The following is a 25,363-nucleotide window of genomic DNA, read 5'->3' as shown; positions in this document are numbered from 1 at the left end:
TAATGTTTTACCGGGAATAACAAAAATTGCTTCTCTTCTTTCTTTGTACAACAGTAGCGACAACAAAATGTAGACATTTATTAGGTCACAAACCATTTTTAGTCATCTCGCATACAGTGTGTACCACTGAGCCTTCAGAATTAGATCACTCAATCAGTTATATAAGATTTTTCCAAATAGTACTTTATCTCTTGCTATGTACTTTGAAAGCTTGCGCCTCTTTTTTATCTGTCTCTTTGGTTTTATTTCTTGCTTACTCAAGTATCAGGCATTAACATATTTTTTCTTTTAGTTTCACACTTAAAGTTTATTAAATTGATGTTTGTAGTTTACATTGGCATTTAGTATCCATCCGTGGATACATGATGCTCCCTATGATAATAGTGATGGTGTTTTGGTTAAAGTAATAGCTTATTTAATTGAGGTTTATGGGAAATGGTCCAAAATTCAGTGGCTGATTTTATATTGTCAGTGTGTTTTGGCCATTTTATTTATTTCAGAATTGTTTCTTTCTGTTTCCTCCTACCCAGAATAGTGAGTTCATTCTGTTGTGGTTATATGGAATCTGGTTCTTGAGTAGGCTCAGAAGAATTCTGACGTCTTCTGTTGCTGGTTTCCTAGCTTTCTTATCCTCCACCCCCATTCCCTGTATTCAAGCTTATGTCTTGTAAACATTCTCTTGTTTCCTTTGGTATCGTTTCTAATAAAGATTAATTTCTAATGGGAATGTAAAAAAATGATCTTTAGTACCTAAAGAAGAAAACATTCTATCAAACTTAAATATTGGGAACTAATTATATCTGAAGTGATTATAACCATTTGGTGACAATGTAGTAATTACATTCCCTTGAATCTTTGATGTGGCTATCATTCTGTTTTTTATAAAAAGTCTTGAAATGCTTTTAGTGATTTCTCACTCAAATCATACCAGAAATGTTCACGACATGTAAGAAACCGTTGGGTTTTAAAATATAGTTTAATTTTTCAAGGTGTCATTAAAATAAATTGTAAGAATTAACATGCTATGGTAGAAAAATACTGCTGTTCTAAATACTATGGAAATTTAAATACTAAAAAAATATGGACAAGAGCTATAGTAAGTCCTTATGTCTTTGTATTTAAAATGTCATTTCCTTTCCACAGGGAATATGAGGTGTTCTGATTTTTAGGAAAAGTTACATGGAAGGTTTTATTTGCTTCTTGGTGCAGATCTTTGACTAACACAAGCTCTTATTTTTCCAGATTCCAGGTTTTGTCTTCTTTTGTTTGTGTTCTTATTTTTAAAAAACAAACAATTCATTGAATGTTAATAAGAAACAGATAATGAACTAAAAATTTCCACATACTTCGATGGAATAAACGTGATAGTCTGTGGACTGGTAAAAAAAATTTTTTTTGCCAAAGGAAGAACATTGTAGGGGCTGTTTTTATTTGAGTTTCATTGTGTTTAGAATGAAATAAGAGTAAAACTAAACTGCTTAAATATGTGGAGGATTTATATTTAGTTGGTTTTTATCACATTTTATTAGGGTTTTGTTTGGGCTTTTTGGAAGATTGGAGGTAGTGAGGGGGTATTAAAAATGATATAAAATGTCAAATAATTGGTAAAGATTTGTGTATATTAGCATTAATTGCTACAGTTCTTTCTGGCACTTCAGGAGATATTTTTCTGGGCTATCTGTTCTTACATAGCATACTCTTAAAATGTGTCAACAAAACAGGATACTCTTTCACCATTCATATGGCCATACATAAACCATAAATAGATTTTATTCTAATGAACTTGGAGGTGTTGATGAGTTCTCCAGTGATTTTGTTCTATTTTTAAGCTGAACGGTATTGGCGGTGTGGAAGGATGAAATCCAGAAAATGTAGTCTAAAGTACTAAAATCAAATACTCTAAAACAGGAGGTGATCTAACATGATGACATGAACTCGGACACCCTTGCCCGTATTTATGGGCTCCGCTGTAGGAAAGCTGCTTATCTTCTTGAAGCCTCAGCCTTCTCATCTCACAGGGTTGCTGTGAGGATGGAAGGAATTTCCAGATGTAAAATGCCTGGCACGTAGGAAATGCTTAATAGTGGTACTATTTCTATTATACAGACCAGTCTCTTATGCTACTCAGGTGTATCCTGTCCTTAAAGTGGAAGAAAATAATTAAATTTAGAAATATATTAGATATTTCTAATCAGGCCGTTGTGAAACTCGACAATAGTAAAAATACGAATATCGGTATTCCAAATTTCTTACATAATACCAACAGAAAAACATTAACGTCTAATTGAGTAATATGGATTTTAATCTTATTTTGGCAACAGTATGCCCAATAACTTACCTTTTGATACTCAGTCACAAGTGATTGTTTTCATAGGACTTCTCACCAATAATCAAGTACTTCAGTTAAAATTGGATTTCATCAGTTTTCCTGTTTAGTTAGGAAAAAAGTTTTAGATGTAAACTAAGGCATTTTCTGTTGTTGATCTCTTTTGCATTTAACTTTTCTTTTATAATTATAAAGCATGTCTTTAATACTTGATGGCTAATATTTAAAGGAAAAAATACAGATAAGTTCTATATGGTAGAAAAATGTCATGCTTTGTAGCCTACATTACTTTTAAAAAACCATTTTCTTTTGCATCCCTTAATTTACTGCATGTTTCAACAAATTATAAAGAACAACCAGAATGGAAAGGTTTATATTTGCTCTATTCTTTGTAATTTTTTTCTGAATTTCTTAACCTCTGTTTTTCTGTTTGAGAAAATTATTTTAAGCATGTCATAGGATTCTATTATTATTTTTGTGTTGGGAACCAAAGATAATCTTTTGTTAAGGGAATATTACTTCATTCAAAGAAAAACCAAATCTCAAATTTATGAGGGCTTGTGCCATGTGTGTAGATTGAAGGTCAGTTATTTGAACGCAGATATCATTGGACCTTAGAAAGACCACTGAATAGACAAGAACATGAGAATTAAAGCTTTTGTACTTTCCTAAATAGAGGGACTCTAAATTCTAATACATTAATTTTCTGATCCCTCTGTCCACATGGCAAGTTAGAAGCAGCAAATGAGTAGAAGGGGATTGGTGCTTGGAAAGGCTGAAGTAATGACAGCAGCAGAAATGTGTTGTTAATATGAAAGGAGAAGCTGGACTGACCACACAAACAGGGTGGGTCATTAAATGCAGGGGCAAGTTGTCTTTTTAATTTCATAATGTTCAAAGGACATTGTGGGATCATAACTGAATGCTGTATTGTAGTACAATGCAGTAATAAATGTATATGCAACTGACCCTGATTCAGGGAAAGGATTATATTAATCTATACGGAGAAGAAAGCTTAGTCATGTAAAACAGAGAAGGATGCTCATTCAATGTAGTAAACAGATTGGGATGCTTCATTTACTTGGAAATATTACCTTCTTTTAAAATGGTATGAAGAAAAGGTATTTTTTTTTAAGATTTTATTTATTTATTTGACAGAGAGAGATAGCGAGAGCAGGAACACAAACAGTGGGCAGTGGGAGAGGGAGAAGCAGGCCTCCCGCGGAGCAGGGAGCCCGATGCGGGGCTCGATCCCAGGTTCCTGGGATCATGACCTGAGCTGAAGGCAGACGCTCAATGACTGAGCCACCCAGGCATCCCAAGAAAAGGTATTTTATTGATGAGACAAATAAGGGTTAGTGTATAGAATTCCCCAATCCAGCTCATGCCTGGTTAAGTGTAGTAGGAGCAGATGTTACAGTGTTTTTCTTTCTAGTAGCAGAAAAGTTCTGGATAAGGAATCAAATAGTTACATTTTAATCCCATCTCTAATTACTAATTGGATACTCTAGGCAAGTCAGTAAATCTGTGCCTCAGTTTCCTGAGTTGAAAAACAGGAATAATAACTGTCTAGGTCTGTATCACCGTAACTGTCAGACTCTTGGGAGCTTAGATTTGTAACAGTGCTCCGTAAATGGTAGGTTTATTATGAAAACTAAGACACTGATGCCTTTCAATCATTTGTTAAGGAAATTTCCCTCTTCAAATAGATGTCACTTCAAATATATATTCTTCACTAATGACCCCTTCTTAGGTGCATCTCTGAAAATGTATGCAAAATAGTTTCTGAGTACAGTTTTCTGGGAGAGGGTCTATATCTTTCATCCCATTTACAAAGGATTAAAAAACATTAGGAGTCACCTCTGAAGGTAAGTGATCCTGTGGCTTTTAGGAACTGTTGTTTGTGTGTCATGACTCCAGAGTATGGTTTGATTTCTTTTTTTTTTTTTTTAAAGATTTTATTTATTTATTTGAGAGAGAGAGAATGAGAGAGAGCACATGAGAGGGGGGAGGGTCAGAGGGAGAAGCAGACTCCCTGCCGAGCAGGGAGCCCGATGTGGGACTCGATCCAGGGACTCTGGGATCATGACCTGAGCCGAAGGCAGTCGCTTAACCAACTGAGCCACCCAGGTGCCCTGGTTTGATTTCTTGAAAGCATTTTGTCTACCCACCTATATTTGTTGGTTGCCTGGGATTGTGGAAGAAATCAATAGGACGTGCACATCTCTCTGACTCAGCTAATCCTTTGTCGTTGGTTGCTGTTGTTTGTTGGCTCACTTGTCAAAAAGTAAATTAGTCCTTTAAAATGTGTTCGCACTTTGAAATTGTTTTAATTCAGAATGAATGCTTCGAGGTTGTGCAGTAGATTCTCAGTGTTCTTTAGCCTCCCAGTAAATGACACTGATGAATATTTGCTTTTATTTTAGAACAAAATCTTGGCGTGCTGGTGTTAGCATCATCCTTGGCTGACATGGAAAGTAAGAAGGGGAAAAGATGTTTAGATCAAATGGGTTTCATGCCTAGACTTAAACTATTTTTTTGAAAAATTTTTTTTGTAAAATCATTTGAATGTGTATTTCTTCATGTACTAACTTTATATTCTTAAGTAAAATAGTTTTACCTTAAAGAATATTTCAGTGTATTTCAGGATGTCTGCGTATATACTTTATTTTTCCGAGATGTATATATACTTGTTTGTATTTTTGTCTCTCTTTAAATTCTCATTTCCTTTTCTTCGATCTCCTGTTGAGTTCGTAGGTGTTCAGACTGGTTTGATCCCTATCTAGCTGAATTCCTGGGACCAGACGAAATTTAGGTCTCCTATTCCTCCACCATCTTGCTCCTCCCCCTAAAGTCTCATTTCCTAATACCATTTTGCTTCTAATCTGTTTGAGGTACCAAAATCTAACTTTTTATTTTCACACTTGTCCCAAATTTACTTTTTCCTATAATAAACACTCCCCACTGAAAATAACACCTTTCTTCAGTAGTTTTGTCTAAATTTGTATTCATTTAATAGCAACTCAGCTATCACAAGAGGCCAGACACGACTGTATATACAGCAACTAGACAGAACGTACTACATTTGAACCCTTGCACTAAGCAGTCAGCTATATGATTGACATGTTTTCAAGTGGTGTCTTTTTCTGTACATACTTATGCTTACAACTTTCCAGTGTTTGAGATAGAATATGGATAACCCTAACCTCCTACCTCCCCACATTTTGCTCTTTTGTACCTCCCCACCATCCTGAAAGTACTTGTTGCCTTTAATACTTTTCCTGTTTTCATTCACAGGGTAAAACAAACTGATAGTCTATTGTTTCAGTATCCCCAATATAAAAATAAATAGTTGCACTAAAACAATTCAATACAGAATTTACAGAATTGTCCTTAACTCATTTAGGTAAATGGGAAGTAACTCCTGAAGTGGGAGGTATGTATTGTGGATTTGGTTTTTTATTTGATCTTTAGGAATAGATCAGATCACACACCTGTCTAAAAGATCTTAGGATCTCTGTGCCTTGTGCATGAATAGCCCTTAGGCTCCCAGTAAATGTTTAAACTTAATCGAATGATTATTTTACTTCCTCAAAAGTAAAGAGCTAAATGATCCAAGGTTCTCTCTTAAATTTGTTGTGCTTGTAATTCAGTTTCTTCAAGTTTTCTAACACAAAGAAATGATTTGTGATTTTAAAAATATACGTTAAAAGATTCGCAATTGTCTAAATATACGTCCTTGAAAGTCCTGTTAAAGCTGTCTTGTTATTTATGGTTTTTTAATCAGTTAAATAAATGTTTGGGGCGCCTGGGTGGCTCAGTCGTTAAGCATCTGCCTTCGGCTCAGGTCATGATCCCAGTGTCCTGGGATCGAGTCCCACATCGGGCTCCTTGCTCGGCAGGAAGCCTGCTTCTCCCTCTCCCACTCCCCCTGCTTGTGTTCCTGCTCTCGCTATCTCTCTCTCTGTCAAATAAATAAATAAAAATCTTTAAAAATTAAAAATTAAAAAAAATAAAATAAAATAAATGTTTGTGGGGTTTTTTTTCTCCTTTACCTACACATGTTTTAAATTTAGTTGTACCCAGAGTGTTAAATTTTCACTATTTGTATTTCATGCTCTTATTATTCTAGTTAATTTCATTATTTTGCCAGGAGGTACTGGGTTTTAAGCAATGTCAAAATGTCAACTTCAGAACCAAGTTTTAAAGTGTTTTATCCCTCCTGCCTGATTCCCTAGTTTGAAGGTTTTTTGTGCTTTGTTTTATTTCTCTTATAAATATAAAGGATTCAAAAAGAGTTTGTTAAATTGGGTTGTAGAAGTGAATTTTCATCAAGTGGCTTTAACTTATGTGACTGTGCTTACAGCAAATTATTTTAAGCTTTAAAGACACTTTTCTTACAGGAAATTATTTTTATGAATATGCTTTGAGCAAATTATTTTAAGCTGTAAAGACACTTTTCTTTCCTTGGCACTAGTAGAACTGGACCCCTTCTGGATCCTATTCTAAATAGGGATGTTCGGTATAAGTAGTACATTCCTCAGGGGGCATGGTTTAGTCTTATTCGTTGTGACCATAAACTATGGCATAGTGTTTTCAGTTGAATGTGTGATCCTAGCTGCTGTTAAAGTAGTTGCTATAGTAAACATTGAAAATTCTTTTAGCATTTGATATTTATACCCTGAATATTACAAGGACAACATAGGCAATAATCATAACTCCATCTTAATACATTGTTCAATAGATGTCTGAACTTTCCAAAGTTTCCAAAACTATTTGGTTAAGAGAGTAAGTAGTATTATATAGTTCTTTTGCAGATGGCAAAATATAAAGGGTGTGATAATAGCAAAAAAAAAAAAGAGTGAAAATTGTTTTGTGAAGAAGCCAAGGAACGTTTTGAGTATAAATGGACACTGTAGTTTGTGTTTTCATCTTAGTATTATGGAATAACTGGCTTTTACTTAAAATTCACACCATTAAGTCTTCAGTAGAAGGAAGATCGTAAAGAAAAGGGTTTCCTATTTCCCTTCTTTTATTCACAGGATTCAATGATTATAAGTATGAAATCCTTCAGAGTAATTTTAGTACATTTCATGGATTAAATTATTCTTCATAAATTATATTTTAGATAAAGAATAAAATTATCTAAACTAGGTATCTAAAACTAGAGAGAATGTGTATAAGTTCCTTAATGAAGTTAATGGACCTATAAATTGAGCAGTAGTTTGTTACACTAGAATAGAAATATTCAGTATAAGGTCACAAAATGTCTTGAGTTTTGAAAGAGTAATTTTAAATTCCATAACCTGAGTTATCCTTGCTGTTGTCTAAGAGCCATTAATAGGAATACCAGTCACTCATCTTAAGTTTGCATGTCTTCCTGCAAGTAGCTTGTGTGCTTTGTTTTATCCTTTATTCAATGACTGCCCTGCTAGTATGTTTTCTTCTTTGTGACGGTGCTGGTTGCAGTTTCCTTTTATTGAGGTCACAGTTGTCAAGAGTAGGCTAAGCACACAATATGCTTTGTAGATTGTGGTGATGGGAAGGCGTCCTTGAATTTCTAGATCAGCACTGTCCAATACAACTTTCTGTGATGTTGGAAATATTCTCTATTTGTATTGCCTCAATAATGGTAGCCACTAGGCAGGTACTTAGCACTTGCATGTGGTTCATGAATCTGATAAACTGAATTTTTAATTTAATTTAAATTAATTTAAGTTTAAATAGCCACATATGGCTAGTGGCTACCATGTTGGACAGCACAGTTCTAGATGACCAGGTTTAATGATCATTTGTTCTCACAGGTCATATATAATTTTTGCATGTGTGAGCTCTCACAAGTAACCTTTTTCACATTTAAAGGAATTTTCATTATATCTCAGTAAAACTGGAGAGGAAAAAAAAAGAAAAGGAAAGAAATACTAGCTCACGGGGTCAAGTCCGATTTGGAGCCAAAGCCCCAAAGCCTAATTTTTAGTTGCCTAACTTTAGAATGTCACTGTAGTGTATGAGCTGGAAAATAAAATATGTAAGTAAGTGTCCTGTAATTTGTGACTTCTACTTCTTACTGGCAGAAGCTTGCCGAATGGGTGCAATAACTGTGCTTGTCATTCCTGCAATAAAAGAAAACAGTGCCTACACAGAAACACTATGCCTTCTGGAGGTAGTGCGTACATTCCTAATCATAATAGATTCATTACATAAAGAATGTTCACTGGTGCGGTCTGGGGAAGGGATAAAAAATGTAAATATTAAAAAGCATACTTTGTTTATTAAAATCAATATTCACATTGGTGGAAATGTATATTGCTAAGCAGAATAATGATTTGAGAATTAGTAACTACGCTTTTAAAATGTCCAGAAAGTTTGCAACAGGGAACTGAAATCTGAATACAACATTCTTGGATTTGTAATCCTTTTTATACTGAATGGAAAAAAAGTGTTTGGAAAGAATGCTGTTGTACTAAGTTGTTTTGTCTTTATTCATATTTGGTATGAAAATACCCTTTGTCATAGTCAAGACCATTCCTAGAATATTTAGATCACAGTATTTAGATCACTAGGAAACAATTGTTTTAAATTCAGATAAAAAGAATCATTTTGCATTTTGTTTTAGAAACTGAAATCAGTCAATTAGAATGGTTTTATAAAATTTTACATAATTCTAATAAGCCATTGTGATTTTGTCATTGTTGTGTATTTGGTTTTAGTTTGTACTTTATTGCTTTTGGATTAAGCTATGGGTTTCTGTACTTGTCATCTTGCTGATACTTGCTTCCTAATGTTGAGGGGACCTGTGCTGGGGCGTAGAGTTGACCACAGTTTGATGGGAGCAGACTACCTTACTGTTAAGATATATCCATGCTGTCTTGAATTAAACATTTAAAAAGCTGCCAAAGTTGTGGCACAGGGCAGTGTGGGATAAACGACTGCCTTACTCCTCAGCTTCAAAAATGAAGTATTATCATTGCTTGCTTGTACTGTCCTCTTGAGAGTGAGAAAGTAATGCCCCATTCCTGTTTGTTGGAACTAACAAATACTGTACATTTGGGTTGACTTAAAGGGGGGGAATATAGGGTTATGGGACTTAAACTGAGGCTTTTAGAAAAAGATTTAAAGCAACAGAGATATTAAAATAGGGAATTGAGATTGAAGAGTAGATAGTGAGGCCAGATACAGTAAGAGCATTTTTAAAGAAACAGTTCTCTTTAAATAAATGACACGTACGTTTTGTGTATTCCTTTGTACGATAGATGAACAGCATCTGTGTGGAAACTGTTCGGCTCAACTAGACAAGTTCCCTTTACCTTTGAGGGTGGGAAGTCAGGGGAGAGGCAGGCTCCGCTGCTATTTCCGTCTGTGACCTAGGCTCCGATTTGACCTAAGTCTGTCTTGATGCAGCGGCACAGGCCAGCGAGGAGACTGTGTCATTCCGCCGTGAACGCAGCACATTTAGGCGCCAGGCAGTGCGGCGCCGGCACAATGCCGGGAGTAACCCTACCCCTCCCGCATTGCTCATCGGATCACCCCTAAGGTATGGTATTTTAAAATTCCACCAAGCTTAGCATGCATGTAACACTCCTTCTGACCTGTTCTGTCAGTCCCAAGAAAGCATTCAGATAGCTTGTTCTCTTCCCTCCGGTTTCTCTCCTGTAGTTGTAAGTTCTTGGAGCTTTCTCTGCATGTCACCATGAGCCTGTTGCATTATGCATGCCTTATGTTGCGCTATTCCAACAAAATGATCAGATTGGTTTAGCCGATTTCAAATAGCAAAATTACTTTAGAGGCCTTAAGTCAGCTTTTCATTTTTTTTCCTACTCCAAATTAATATTAATGCAGCATCTTTTCCCCGGCGTCTTTAATAGGAATGATTTCCTATTATTATAATAGGAATTTAATTTAATAGGAATAAATATGGATTGAGCAGTGAGCTTGTTGAGGAACACAGATAACTGGCCTCAGCTTGATAAGCCAGCTTGATTATTTTATTTCACTAAAATAGGTATTTTGTATTGCTTAAAAATTGGTGTCCTTTATTTCATAATCACTAGGACCTGGTAAATGACACGGAACTAAAATATTCCATTTATGGTAAAGTATGGTCAAGTGGGTATATATGTATATATTTGCATATATCTGTGTTGAATTTCTCAACTTCTGTATAGCACTGAAGAAAAACATTTTTACTTTCCCCAATACTCCTAATTAAGAAAGCATCTATTTATAATATTGGGAGTAGTTTTCCATTAAAATTTTAGTGTTTTGTTCTCAAGTGTGTCCTATGAGACAAAAGATTTGTCCTTTATTTTACAAATACAAATACGGACAGAATGTTTTACGTGTGCTTGCTTGAGCAGAGCATATATTACACCATATACTTTTATTAATCTCTGTGTTGAAAAACACCATTACCAAATTATTTTCCTGCAGTTTAATTTGAAATTCAAAAGGAAGAGCATTTGATGACATAACTGCTGTTGAATGCACAATAGATTAGAAGAGCCAGACCCCTTCCCTTGGTAAAATCTTGTTCTTGAGAGTAACAAAATGTTTACTTTTATATTCCCCTGGGATTTAAGACTTGCTTATTTTTCTGCATTTTACATTACAATCAGGAACTTCATCTTTTGTAGGTCATGTTCCTAATTAATCCTGCAGTAATACATAGTTCTGTAAAAAGTAGTGTGGATTAGTTAAACCAACATTTAAAATATAAAAATGGGAAGGCACCAGTTAGAAAAACATTTGGTCTAGATTTCTGAGCACTGTTGCTTTTTGTGAACCCTCCTCTTCTACATGCCCTTCACCTCTTTTTCCTTTGCTCCTTGAAATAATTTTTCCGTCTGCAGCTGGATTGGGGGATCTAGTCCCAACCTGCAGAAAGAGCTCAGCATTTCAATTTACTTTTTGTTTTGTTTTTTTTCTAACCGCTTCATTTTGCCCCTTGAATAATACTTGGCCATAGACATATTTGCTTTCTTACTCCATATTGATATTTCTTAATCCTTTTTTTAACTTTCTCCTTTTAGTCTTTACAAATCTTTTCATTCTTTGCCACAAATGACCCTGCTAGATCCCACTCTCACCAAACAAATGCAGACATACTACTTTTTTTCTTTGCCTGGTGGAATATTAAAGAACTAACTCTAGCCAATTATGTAGAATTTTAATACATCACCAGTCAACTGAGGATATGGTATGAAGCTTATTTGTAAAGGGCTCACGTTAGAAGTTTTCTAAAGCAGTCTAGTAGTCAGCATGTAGATTTTATTATGGTTCCAGGATATTTCCAGTATAAAGTTTGCATGTATCTTAAATAGGCTGACTTCATCATGGATGAAATAAGATAAAATTTAGCTTAGAGGAATTAGGAGAAACACCAATTTGATAAAATCTTTTTTTAATTGCAAAAAAATTCAGGTAGAGAATGTTGGTGTTAATTCTCAGTTTGAGTTACATAATAATCTCATGTTTAAATATGGATGGCATGATCATGGAAGAGTTGGAAAACTTATTTGTCAAAAGGAAATGGAATAGGAGTGATAATAATTTAATTACAGTTATGTAAATACCAGTAAAATGTACTTATTTTAAACTTTAATGAATAGTTTATTTGACAATCAAAAGCAACTTGGTAAAATATATGTCTCTAAGGGTTGTGAGTGAATCATAAATTTCTTCACAAAGGGAATTTGCAAATCTTTTTTTATAATTGTTAGAATGTCCTATTTCAGAATTAGTTTTAAAGGCGTTTTTTTCATTAAGTTAGCCTTGTACGTAGGTTTTATAGGCCCTTGCCAGTTCTTCTCAGTTACTAGAGATGAAAGCAGAGATTAATATTTAAAAATTTTATAAAACTAAGAGTTCCATATTTATGTTTTTATCAACCCAAATATGGTATCTTTTAGTACTCTAGTTAATGGACTGGAATGAAAAGAAATTAGTACATTTTGGGGAAGGGAAAAAAGCTTTATTGTGTTCCTATGTTTATTTTTTTAAGTATTATAAGATTGAAAGATCTGTAATCAAATAAGGTCATAGTAGTTACAACAGTCCATGGTTAGAAATTCATAGGGATCATTTTGTGGTGCTCAGGAATAAATCCACCAAGTATTTGTTGTTTGTGTACTGTGTTTAAAACAATCTTTTGAGTGTTCTCTGAAATCTGGAGATTCATAAGAATAATGCAATCATACTCTTAGGGTTTATTTCTTAGTTGTGGAGACACATACAAAAACAACAATATAAGACAGAGTGTGCCAAATACTAAATAAGTAGTACAGAGGAAGGAAAGACCAAGACCAGCTATATTTTTTCTGCTGTTTAAATTGGAAATGTTAATTAGTAAGATTGCATGTCAGTGATGCTATTGATAGCCAATAATTAGACCTAAATTTCTACCTTTCCTTTTGCTATGTTGTAAAATAGTTTCTACCTTTTCTCAAACTGGTAGTTTTGATAGATAATTGGTACTTTGAAAAATATTAGTTCCTGCCAATTATTAGTTAGGTAAAGTACAACCCACCAGGAGTAGTTTTCCTGCCAACTTCTGCAAAAATGACATGCTTTTTTGTTGAAGGATTCTGAAAACAGGAATTGAAGGGACATAACATTTATGACTAGTTTTGATGTTCAAAACTTGACGGCCAGATAGATTTTCACTTGTTTCCTTGGCTTCTCTTATTCTGGAATTGATTTCCATGCATTGCCTGATATTTTAAAAACCTTTTTGTGTATTTGGATATGTTGAGGATTACTGTATTCTCAAATGTGTTCATATTAAAATACATCTAACTGTCATATAGCATCTTTTTTACTTTAAGTGAAAACAAAAAAGGATAGAAAAATTTGTTGAGTACTTATTGTATAAAATTCTTAATGTCTTCCAAATCAGAAGGGACCTAGTACTTGAACTACTTAAACATTTTATTTGTTAGAATTTTCCCCTTTGTGAAATTTGGTCATTTTTGTAAGGTTTGTGGATAACTTTAGATAGATTTTGAGGAAGAGTAACAGACTTTCTATGTATATATGGAAGATACAACCATATTTGATTATATTAGTTCCCAAGATCATCCCTTGATTTACGTTGATTGTACAGAGATTCTACTCCAAGGAAGTTATTAAATGAATACTTTCATAGTTATGACTTAAAAAAATAATGCAAGTAAGCATCGACAAGTCAACATTATGTAGACTTGGTTTTTTTCGTGTGTTCTGTACATTCCTCTGCTCTACTTAGAGTGTATACTTTTCTTTGGCTCTAAAAGAAGCCTGAAATGTGAATGTTCCAGGTAGTGATGGGTACTAGAACGTTCTGTGGTGGTGGAAATATCTAATTCACACTGTCCAGTGTGGTGGGCACTTGTTACTAGCTGCTCTCTGGTAGCTTTTAGCTATGGTAGCCGCTTGCTACTTTATGTGGCTGTTGAGCACTTGTAATGTGCTTAGTGGGACTGAGGAACTCAAATTTGAGTTGAGGTGGTCACATGTGGTTACCATATCAGACAGTGCAATTCCAGAGTGGATTCTATTGCTATAACCACAGGCTTAAGCAACATAAGCAATATTTTCTACTTAGTCTTTTATTACATGGTTACTTCAAATTACTGCTCTTTTCATAGCCTGTGCAGATGAGTTTGTTTTATAGGCATCAGAGAAGCCAATGCATTGAATTCAAAACATTATAAAGAAGTTGATACTCAAGAAAATGATGAAGTAACTGAATGAGGCCATCTTAAGCAGCATTTTCTTTTTTTTTTTCCTAAAAGGTCTAATAACAGAATGCAGAGTTACTTTGAGTATCATGTAGAGAATGACATATAATAATTATACTGAAAATATTTCTATGAGTTTCATCACTTTAAATTTGAGTTTTATACTAAGAACATTAAAATTCATAGTATTTTAAAATAAACATCTAAAATATAAAATGAGTTAAGAATATAATACTTTCTTAATTATAGATTTTTAGATATTTAGATGATTTTTTATAAATTTAATAAATGACAAACTTCTAATAAAATACCAAGTATTTTAAAAATCTGTAAGATTTAAAAAAGACTGTAATATCCCTTGAGAAATTACTGGTTTCCAAATTACTTTTAAGATTTTCTAAAATGATGGGTCCTTGTTAATGAAAATGAAATGGATTGGAGAAGGCAGTAACATGTATATAGAGCCTGTGGCCTTCTTTAAAAAATATGTAGGCGTTTCATAGAAAAATACTTTATAAATTAATCACACTTCCAGCATCCCAGCATCATTTGTATTTCACTTGGTTGAGTCAGTGTTTGTTACTCTGTTTCTCTTACATTTGTTTGTGATTTTCTTTTGATTCAAAATTGTCACCTTGGTTGCATTTGATAAATATTCTTTGGTTTTCAAGTGCATAAAAACTTTGTTTTATTGTGAATTTGAGATGCCGGAATGTTTGAAAGCACAATTCTAGAATTATTATAAAGGTTATAAATAAAAGTGCATATTTAAACTGAACAAGAGGATTTATCTGTTGGGGACGAGCTGCAACCCACATATGTTTAATGTGTTTGTGTTTCTTTGCTGCTTTCTTTGTCCTTGTACTAGAATTTTGTTGGCTTGCAGTGGGAAAAAGTCACAGGTGGATTAGCTTAGATATACATTAAATGTTTGCTGTGTTCATCACTATGTTCTAAGGACCAGAAGATTTAAGACAGCATTATAATCTGTATATTTTACAAAGTTTGTTAGCTCTTTCTTAGGTTACACTGAAAAAATCAGGTTACATTTCGAAATCAGTTTTCTATGTTGACTTCATTCTAGCTATTGTTTTTTCTTTTCTTCCCTGTAATGTCTCCCCAATCCATCTTTTTTCCTAGCCTTCAAGATGGTCAGCAAGGCCAGCAGTCCACAGCCCAGGTCAAAGTCCAGTCCCGCCCCCCTTCCCAGGCTGCAGTGCTCAGTGCTAGTGCGTCCTTGCTGGTGAGAAATGGGAGTATCCACTTAGAAGCCTCACATGACAATGCATCTGCTGTAGGCGGCAGCAGTTTGCACGATGAACTTGGTACGCAGGCCTTATGTAATCTTGGTGGTAACAAAACTGTAACGCAGCAGATAATGGGTAACAATGATTGCTCTTCTTTTGTGAGATAGCTTCATTTGGAACTATGCATAAGAGCACTTTTTATAGGATATGTCCAGTGTGTGAGGAAAATTTGACTTGCTTTCCCATTCTCTGTTTTTCTCTCAACATTTATTCTGCATTTTTTTTAGCATGTCTATTACTGATAGGTAGTTAAAAGTATTAATAAATGCTCATGCTTTAGCGTTCTCTTATAGTGATTCGGGCAATTCTGTTATTCCTTGGCACTTATACCATGAGGGGAAGTGTTGATGTTTTAAAAGTTATTTTGATTAAACCTTAATTTCTTTGAATTCACTGAATGTGCTTCATGAAAAGCATAAATACTTTCTAATGGTGTATTACTACAGAATCTTTCTTCTGGGTATTCTAGATTTCACTTCAATGTCTGTCACCTGAAATAGACTTACTATAACCCTCAATGCAGTACTCTGAGGGTGCCATGGCGCTAAACTAATATCAATAACTTCATCAAATTTTTTCTTTTTCCTTTTAATACATCTATAAAAGTTATTAATGCCCACTCAGATACCTGTTTTGTACCTTAAAGACAGTATTTATTACTGCTTTGGTCTTCTGTTTCTCTGCATAATCCATCTTTCTTGTGTTCAGAATGCAGATTCATAGCAATTTAATACAATGAAGAAAATTTTATTAAAAAACACACAGTTGAAAGCATTCCATTTGCTCACCGTGATTTTGTTAATCCATGTTTATAACTGTTTAATTTATAAAGATGATAATCCACTTGACACTTTGGCTAGAAGGATGTGTGGTGTAAGGTTCCCAGTTTCATGTGCTATTTGTTGACTCTTCCCATTTTGTAAAAATCTTTATTAGTTCCAGAGAGTTAACAAGTATTAAATATGCATATTGATGACAATAATTATCTTTAGCAAATCTTAGAGAAACTTGAAAATGGTCACTAAGATATTTATAACATTAGCATATATAGTGATTTCAAAATAAAAGAAGACAATAAAACATTTAAATTTTAGAGTGCTTTTGTGTTTGCGTTTGTAATTTGAAAAAGCAAGGGAGTTTATTAGGAGGGTCCTCAGTTTAGTTACTTGCTTTGAGTTAAAATATTGATACTTTTTTTAGTTGCAAATATATTCAATTAATGTCTTTCTATCACTATTTCTCTCATAACCCTCATAGTCTTTTTGTCAGTTTGTGCATATAAAATTACAGTGACCATCACCATTGCCCATTGGGTCTGTGGTAGCGGATTTGCTAAAATAAAATTATGGCTTAATTTTTATCTGTTTTGGATTTTTAGACTTCTGTCAAATGGAGCATAAAATGATGCAGTAGATGATTTTCCTCTATAAAAAACTAATTTACTTGAAAAACTTGCTAAGAGAACCTTCATTGTAAAATCCCATCTTCAATCCACTTGCAGATTATTGAAAATATGTACATATGAACTCTCTACACAGTTCTGAAGATGAAGTCTGGAGGTGACTTTAGCATCTGTGGGTGAATATTCAGGATGTTGTCTTGAAATATGGATTTTTTTCTTACCTGCCTTCTGGTAGCTAGTTATTGACCTGTGGTAGCTGGATGCTGCCAAATTGAATGTACTGTGATAATGAGCAACCGTGGACAGTGTATACCTATACCATAACAAATGAAGTTGGCCAAAAAAGATCCTGAAAATGGGCTGCAGTTGAACTTAAAGGAATTGTAGAGACACTGATTTTTATAATTTTATAATATATTCCACTAGAATATTTTTGTTGCATGGTTTAATTTCTACATGATTATAATTGACAGTGGTAAGATAATTTTGGGTAAATGAATTTGGGTACTCAGATGTTAAAGTTAGTCATGATATTGGGGCGCCTGGGTGGCTCAGTTGGTTAAGCATCTGCCTTCTGCTCAGGTCATGTTCCCGGAGTCCCGGCATCAAGCCCCGCATCAGGCTCCCTGCTCAGTGGGGAGTCTGCTTCGCCTTCTGCCCCTCACCCCGCTCATGCTCTCTCTCGCTCATTCTCTTTCTCAAATAAATAAATAAAATCTTAATAAAGTTAGTCATGATATTTCCTAAAAGTATGGAATATTTAGAAAGAATTGTTTCTAAATTTAGCTTCTTCAATGAAAATTTTTTAAATGTACAAATCTATACATGTGAAAATGTATATATATATATATACATAATACATTTATATAAAATACTCAAACATATATATATACACACTCATACATATGTATGTTTGAGTGTATATAAGTGTTTGCATCTGTACACATATATAGATTATAATTGGTTGTTTAAGCAGAGGTATAACTTTTTTGGATTAAAGGAAACTTGCAACCAGGCACTGTTTAATTCTTAAGCCTAGGTAGTTTTCTTAACTGTTTTCTACATCTTTACTTTGTGGTGTCATACTAGATAACCACATCCATTTCCTATATTAAACCCTGAGAAACCTTATTTCTCTGTTGAATTTTAACTAGCATTTCAAGGTTACCAGGTAACATTAGACATGGTAGAAAAATTCACTGAAGATGCTGTTTTATGGATTTTATTAGTAGCTTTTTCAGCTGAAGAAAATATTTTCATCATACATACTCAGCAGGCATAATTGTTAATAATTAATTTTAAAAAACTGAGTTATAAGTATATAAGTTAGAACCTGGTTGGAAAAATTTGGGTGATTTTCTTATTTATAGACTTCACTTCCGTGCAAAAAAAAAAAAAGGTTCAAATGATGTAAGTGATAGATAAGTTTTGAAGTTAACATCTTTAAAAAGGCAGTTACTATCTAAGAATTTCTCAAGTCTTTCAGTGTAACATATTTTTTTTTAACCACATCTTAAAGGTTAATTTCCTTTTCAGTAGTCTTTTAGTGGACTCAATTTGTTTGCAGTTGATTTCCTACTATATTCTGAATTAAATCGCAGTTATACTTAATAAAACAAGCTGTGCTTAGGTGCCCAGATGAGTCACACGGGAGACTGAATCCAGGTAGCCTTAAAGTTCTATCTTAGATATATTAGGCTTTTTCTATAAAACTTGGCAATCACTTCTCAGTTTTTATGTTAATCTCAGCTTCCTCTTGTAAATTAAGACTAATAAATTGATGTCATGCCTGTATAGTTGATAATTAAACTCTTAGTATGTAGCTCATCTCAGAGGAAATGTTCTAGATAAGGTCTGGTAAAGCAGGAAAACTTACGTGTGTTTTTTTTCTGTGTATGAAATTGGTGGTCAGTGGTGAGGAAAGGCTTTGAAAAAGTATATATAAAATTACATAAAATTTTCATGTAAAAGATAAACTGTTATAGATAAGAAATGAGGACAAGTTTATATCTGTTCAAAATATAAAATATGTAAATATCATAGATGGTATTCCTCTGATGAATTTAAGACTTTCTTAATTTCATTAATGCATTAGAGGTTTAAAAAGTGATGTGTGAATTGATTTTTTTCTAAGGTTTTCTTTTGTTTCATTGCTATGCAAGGATTGACAAAGAAGGTATTCTTTGAGATAATCTGCTTTACTACAGAACTTATTAACTCGAAAATGTGGTCAGCTCTAGAAAAAGTCTTAAATCGGGCAGTACCCTATTGCCCTTTTTATTAAGCGGTTTATAACAGCTCTGCATTATTAAGCAGAAATATGATTTGGAGGCTTTTAAATTTTTTACTTTAAGGAGCAGGGGCTTAGATACTTTCAGATTTTTATTAGAGTTAGTCTTGGTATTTAAAAAGGTTATATATATTATGTACTATTCTTAGCATTTTGTGCTACATTATAGGCACTTCCTTGTTACTATAAATACAGAGTTAAGAGGGTATAAGGGATCTGAGTCTATACTTCACTGCCCTATGTTATGGCAGATCATTTTTATTCATCTAAACAAAAAGTTAGATTCTTTTTGCAGCAACTTTGATCTTGTCCTTTATTCTTTATTGTTATTTTTGAATACATAAAAATACTGAATTCTATTTTATTTGGGGCGGAGTGCAACACAAAGTATATACAAATGAAAGTAAATGTTTATTTCTATTGAAGCAGTAAACATCTTTTGTTATAGCTGAAAGGAAATATTAATGGATTTGGGGATATATTCTTTTGATAAAATTAGGATGTGCTTTTCTCATTCTTATAACAAATACAAATTTAGAAATACTCAAAAATATAATGAAAAGTAAGTCATCTGTAATTTCATCACTTAAAGATATTCACTATTGAAATTTTATGAATTTTCCTTCCTGTCTTTTTTAATGCATACATTTATGTACTTTTCTGAAACGGAATTGGGATCATGATGTGTGACTTTTGTGCTTCCATATGAGCTTTTGTATCTTGCTTTTTTCACTTAGCACGTGTGTTATTTACTCATGTTATTAATTGTTCTTTAACTTGTTTGTAGGTGATGGCATATTATTTTATCTCTTAAATCTCCATGAAAGGCAGTATAGCATAAAAGACTCTAGAGTCAGACTTCATGGCTTCTAATCCACGCTCTGCTACTTACTAGCTGTGTTACCTTGGTCAAGTTATTTTCTCTCCCTGTTTATGTTTCCTCATTTATCAAAGGCTCAGTAATAATAATACTTACAGGTTTATAGTGAGGATTATTATATCTATTAAAATATGCAAAGCAATTAGAATAATTGCTGGCAATAATAAGTCAATTACATAAATAATAATTGCTATTAATGTTAATCATTGTTATTAACATTATTTAATCATAATTTATTTAACCAGTTAACCCCATTGTTAGTCTTCAAGATGATTCCTGATATTTCCTATTGTAGTAAACACTCTGCTGAACATCCTTTACATAAACCTTTCAGTACAGCTGTGGTTATTTCCTTAGGATAAATATTTTGAAGGGAATCATCCAGGGGAATAAACATTTTTGGGGCTCTGACATATACTGTCAATTGCTTTATGGAAGCTTGTCCCAGTTTACACTATATCTGGCAGGATTTGATAGTGTATGTTTTATCTCCCCAAATATTATAAATGAAACATAAACCTAGATAAACTATCTGCTCTAACCTTATCCCCTGGACAATGCTCAGAAGTTTATCGCTGTTACTGTGGAAAGACTTCTAGTATATTATTTTTAAAATTTTTGGATGCCTGAACTGCTCTGGAATTTTGCACAAGATAACAGGGACTGGTTGAGATATCCAATTTGTTTCTTGTTTGTCTCTGTTGTAAAGAATTCACTGAAGTACTAGACTAGATTATCACTTTCTAACATTAACATTTTTAAGATCCTAAGTTAAATTTGGTTAATTTAAGCATTAACTGAAATACAGGTTGGATTCTTCATTGGAGGATCCCCCCCCCCCGCCCCGCCCCGCCCCAGCTCTTCACCAATCAGTGACTGAAAGAGAAGTTTACATGTCTCTCAAACAGTTTAATGGGAGCTGTCCCCAGCAGATGGGTTGGTTCTGGTTTCTTCCACATGTGGCTTCCCTGCTGGTCCATGGTGACTACTCCAGTTGTTGACATTTATCTGAAAAACAGGAAGAGAAGTGTTGCTAAAAAATGTAAGGACAGTTAGCCCATATCTTTCACATTGTGACTTGAGACATGTGCCTGTCACTTTCTCTCACCTCCTGTGGGTCCATACGTAGTCACATGGCAACTTCTAGCTGCAGGAGAGGCTAGCTAGGAAATGTCTCTAATTAGGTGGACACAGGCCCAGCTGAGATTCAGCGAGAGGAATGTCATATTATGGAAAGGAAAAGGAAGGGATGAATACTGGAGGTCAGTCATCAGTCTTTGCTGCAATAAGCACTTCAAATCAGTAAGATAAAGATTAATAACTAGAAAGGTTGAGAGTTTAAAAAAATACAGGTGGTTTGCAATCATAGGCAAACAGTTCAGCTTTACTCCTAATTTTTTAAATTGCAAATTAAAAACAAGGTTGAGATCTTTTTCATCTTTGAATGTGTAGTATGTCTATTATTGGAAAGAGTCTGAAGATTGAATGCTTTTGGAGGGCAGTTTAGAACTACATACCAAAAATGTCGATGGCTTTTAGTCTACAGATTTTACAAACTGGCAGAGATATATGTACATGGATATTCATTGTAGCATTGTTAGTAATTTTGGAAAACAATCTAAATGTCTGTTGTTAGAGAACCCCTAAAAGAAACGATAGTACATAAACATGGTATCATATTTAGAACTTGATGCATCTTTATTATTGTCATGAAAAGTTAAGCTAGTTAGTAAGCAAAAGAAGTAAATTTTAGAAAATGTGTATGAGGAGAGGGATCTAATTGTCTTAGGACAAATGTACATAAAAATTATTCAGGAGAACACAGTGGCTGTCTCTGGGGAGTGGGGAACTTTTCTTCATTTTATATACTACTTTTGAATCTGATGACGCATGGTATTTTTAAAAATGAAATGCAAAAACAACAAATATCACTCTCTTCAAAATCTTGATTTGTATTTTGTAGTAATTCCAGTGACTACGTGCTGTCTCATACTCATCCATCTACTGAGACTCTTACCTGACGAGTCATTTTTTCTTCTTTGTTTTTAAATCAATTTTATTGATCTATAATTTAGGTATGATAAATTGCATCCATTTAACATGTACAATTGGATGAGTTGTAATAGACGTGCACACCTTTGAAATACTACAATGAAGATACAGAACATTTCCATCATCTTCAAAAGATTTATTGTTGCCTCCATTGCAGTCCGTCCTTCCTCCGCCCCCACCACAGGCAGCCACTGCGTACTTTATGTCATTATGGTTTTCCCTCTTCTAGGAGTTCATTTAAATGCAGTCATAATATGGCCTTTTGCACCTAATGTGATGCTTTTGAGTTCATCGTTTCGCGTGGGTTAGTTCATTCTTTTTTTGTGCTGAGTATTATTCCATTGTATAATATATGTATATTGTGTAGCCATTCATCTGATAGATGTTTGTGTTGTTTCCAGGCCATCGTTAATAAAACTTAACTGTTTTCAAAAATGGTTTTACATTCTCACCAGCAGTGTATGCGAATTGCGCTTGTTCCCATTCTTGTCCCAGTTTGTTATTGTTGGCCTTTAAAATTTTGGCCCCAATGGTTTATCTTACTGTGGCTTAAATTTGCATTTCTCTTATGAGTAAGGATGATGGGCATCTTTTGATGTGTTAATTGGTTATGCATATGTCTTCTTTTGTGAAGTGTGTCCAGATCTTTTGCTCACTTTTAAAATTGGGTTATTATTGAGGTGTCAGTTTTTTTTTTATATTTTAGATATAATTTGTCAGATACAAATTACAAATATTTTCTCCAATTCTGTGTCTTGCCTTTTTGTTTACCTGATCACTTATAATGTTGTCAGTATCGTTGTCATTTTGTAGATTTTACCAAGATAAGGAAGACATCCCTTTGAAAGAAAATATGAGCAGATGATGAAATCATAGCAGAATATGAACTTGTACATTCACTTTTGGAAGGTTCACCTGATCCTGGGGATTAGGTAGTGAGAGTGGAGACTTAATGAATTAAGGCATGTGGTGTTGAGTCAGAACTAGAGGACAATGGCCATGTCAGTAAATTATATCTGCAAATCTATTTTACTGTTGCCAAGCAGTAGAGACCTCTGTCTTTCCTTACCAGTCCTCAAAGGCTCTTTCTTCTCATACCTGCTCTTTTCCTTATTGTTCTCCTGTTTGAAAAACCTAGCACGGTGTTGAACATCCCAGGAAGAAGGACTGGTTCTCAGTATTGAAACTTTTAATTACAAGTAGCATAGTGACTTGATTATCATGGTAGTACAATAGTTAAAAAGGTTTTAGAAGCCTAAGGCTTTTGGTCTAGGACAGGGGTTGGCAAACTGTGGCCCGTGGGGTAAATCCTTTCAGCTTGATGCTTAATTTTTAAATGAAATAAAATAAATATATGTTATATATTTTCTGTGGCTGCTTTCATGCTGCAATAGCAGTCTTGAATTGTTGCATCTGACCATCTGTCCTGCACAGCCTATAGTATTTATTTTCTGACCTTCTGTAGAACAAGTTTGCTGACCCCTGGTCTGGAGAAACAAGCCCATTAACCGATAAGCAGAAATAAAATGAGTCTTTCTGTCAGGGTGAAAACTCATGTTTCCTCAGAGACTCATAGGTACCGTTCATGATGATAAGGGTGGCGCTATCCAAGAAACTGGGACTAGTCTTAAAGGTCTTGTCTCTCTTTTTTTTTTTTTTTTTTTTAAGATTTTTATTTATTTGCGAGAGAGTGAGAGACAGAGAGCATGAGAGGGAGGAGGGTCAGAGGGAGAAGCAGACTCCCCGCTGAGCAGGGAGCCCGACGCGGGACTCGATCCCGGGACTCCAGGATCATGACCTGAGCCGAAGGCAGTCGCTTAACCAACTGGGCCACCCAGGCGCCCTAAAGGTCTTGTCTCTTAAAAGTATAATAATATATTCATTGAAGTAGCATTGTGAACACAATACTCCTCACATCAGAAATAAGCACTGTTTGTAGAGTACTTAAGTTAGTCACGTAGATGTATGTGGTCCTCCAGTAGCCTTCTAGTATATGTGCTGCTGAAGCAAGCACATCCTCCGATAGCCTTCTAAAAAGCACTTTATAAAAAAGCTACCTCCCTTGTATCTGGCTTTCCTCTTGTAGCTCCTGCCTGCCCTAAGAGTTAGTACTAGAAAAGAAAGAACTCATTTAACGGTGTACCAGGATTAGGCTTAGAGGATGCAGAATTAACGGAGGTGGGAAGGGGGTCCAAAGAACGAAATCAAGAAATTTAAGAGGCCTCCTTTGTTGTTGGAACTGAGAGGATTAGAAAAATCCTACAGATGATCTTAGTAACTACCTCTTTCCAAGGTACATAAGTAAAATGAGTAACATCAAGAATGCATTAGGGTTTCCTAGCTGAGTGAGCAGTCTTTATACAGTTTGTGCCATGTAGCAAGGAATTTTATTGAAAGGATGAGTTAGAGGATCCCATTGATTTCTCATGTCTTTTATCAGTGTCTTGCCAGTGTTTGAGTTTGTCTGCTGCACCATTCATGGCTTCAGGGAAATGTCTCGAGTGTCCTTTTCTTTAATTCAGTATCTTAATTTTACTCATCTTCCTGTTGTTCATCACTTATTTATTGACTTATGGTTATTTGAAATTCTCCTACCTAAAAAAATGGTTTTGTGTAATGAAATGTAATTTTTTTAGGCAATGGCAATCTATCGAACATTCAAAACTGAGAAATACCAGTACCTTTTTTTTTCATTATCTCTAGAGATGCTATCTTGTGGCCAATACTGTTAAGCCTGAAATTTCAGCCTCTAGTCTTGTTTATTTTGTCAGAAAGTAACTGTTTCCTTTTAAAATCATGACAAAGCCATTCTGTTAGATATAATTAGTTATGACCTGGGAGTTGGATATGATGAGATGACTTAGTTTTTAATAATAATCATGTGAGGACACATTTCATTGATATTCTCCTTCTCAATTTATATTAATTAGAAAAAATCAATACTTAGTCTTTTCCTTAATACAGAGTAAAAACAGGATTATTAATTAAAGGCACATTTTATTTTGGACCTAAAGCATAACTACATTATGGTTTTAATCTTAAATGAGATATATGTAAAATTGTTACATATGCTAAGGATATTTGTACAAATTTAGGATATTCTTAATCTTTATAAACTAATGGTAATATATGCTTCTTTATGTTTGGTTATTTTTGAAGATGCTTTTAGTAGATTATTATACCTTAAAATATTACTAAGTTCTTCACTGAAACCTTAAACTAAACACTTTTTAGTGTAATTTTTCCTGAGTTGTTTATCCTCTGAATAAAATAGTATCACTTCTTTTGAAGTGATACTAGTTGCCAAGTCCAAAGATGTAAGGGGAGACATAGAATCTGTTCTTTTGGTGGACTTATATTAGGAAAATAGCATGAAGCCTTAATACAGT

The 25,363-nt window shown here is 34.1% G+C and overlaps 1 protein-coding gene across 1 annotated transcript in view; it reads left to right on the top strand.

Moving 5' to 3' along the window:
• The window catches only part of PCNX1 (pecanex 1), a 124,317-nt gene that overhangs the window by 53,390 nt on the left and 45,564 nt on the right, over window positions 1-25,363 (top strand). Inside the window, exons 7-8 of the mRNA XM_081829749.1 lie at window positions 9,728-9,860; window positions 15,184-15,368. Of these exons, the coding sequence (XP_081685875.1) occupies window positions 9,728-9,860; window positions 15,184-15,368 (318 nt within the window). The remainder of the gene's footprint in view (window positions 1-9,727; window positions 9,861-15,183; window positions 15,369-25,363) is intronic.

Source organism: Leptonychotes weddellii, chromosome 9 (assembly GCF_054177405.1).
Source record: "Leptonychotes weddellii isolate Sample4059 chromosome 9, ASM5417740v2, whole genome shotgun sequence".
NCBI classification, from domain to species: Eukaryota; Metazoa; Chordata; class Mammalia; order Carnivora; family Phocidae; genus Leptonychotes; species Leptonychotes weddellii.
Note: the sequence above shows the minus strand (reverse complement) of the source record. Positions and strands in the feature narration are given on the sequence as shown.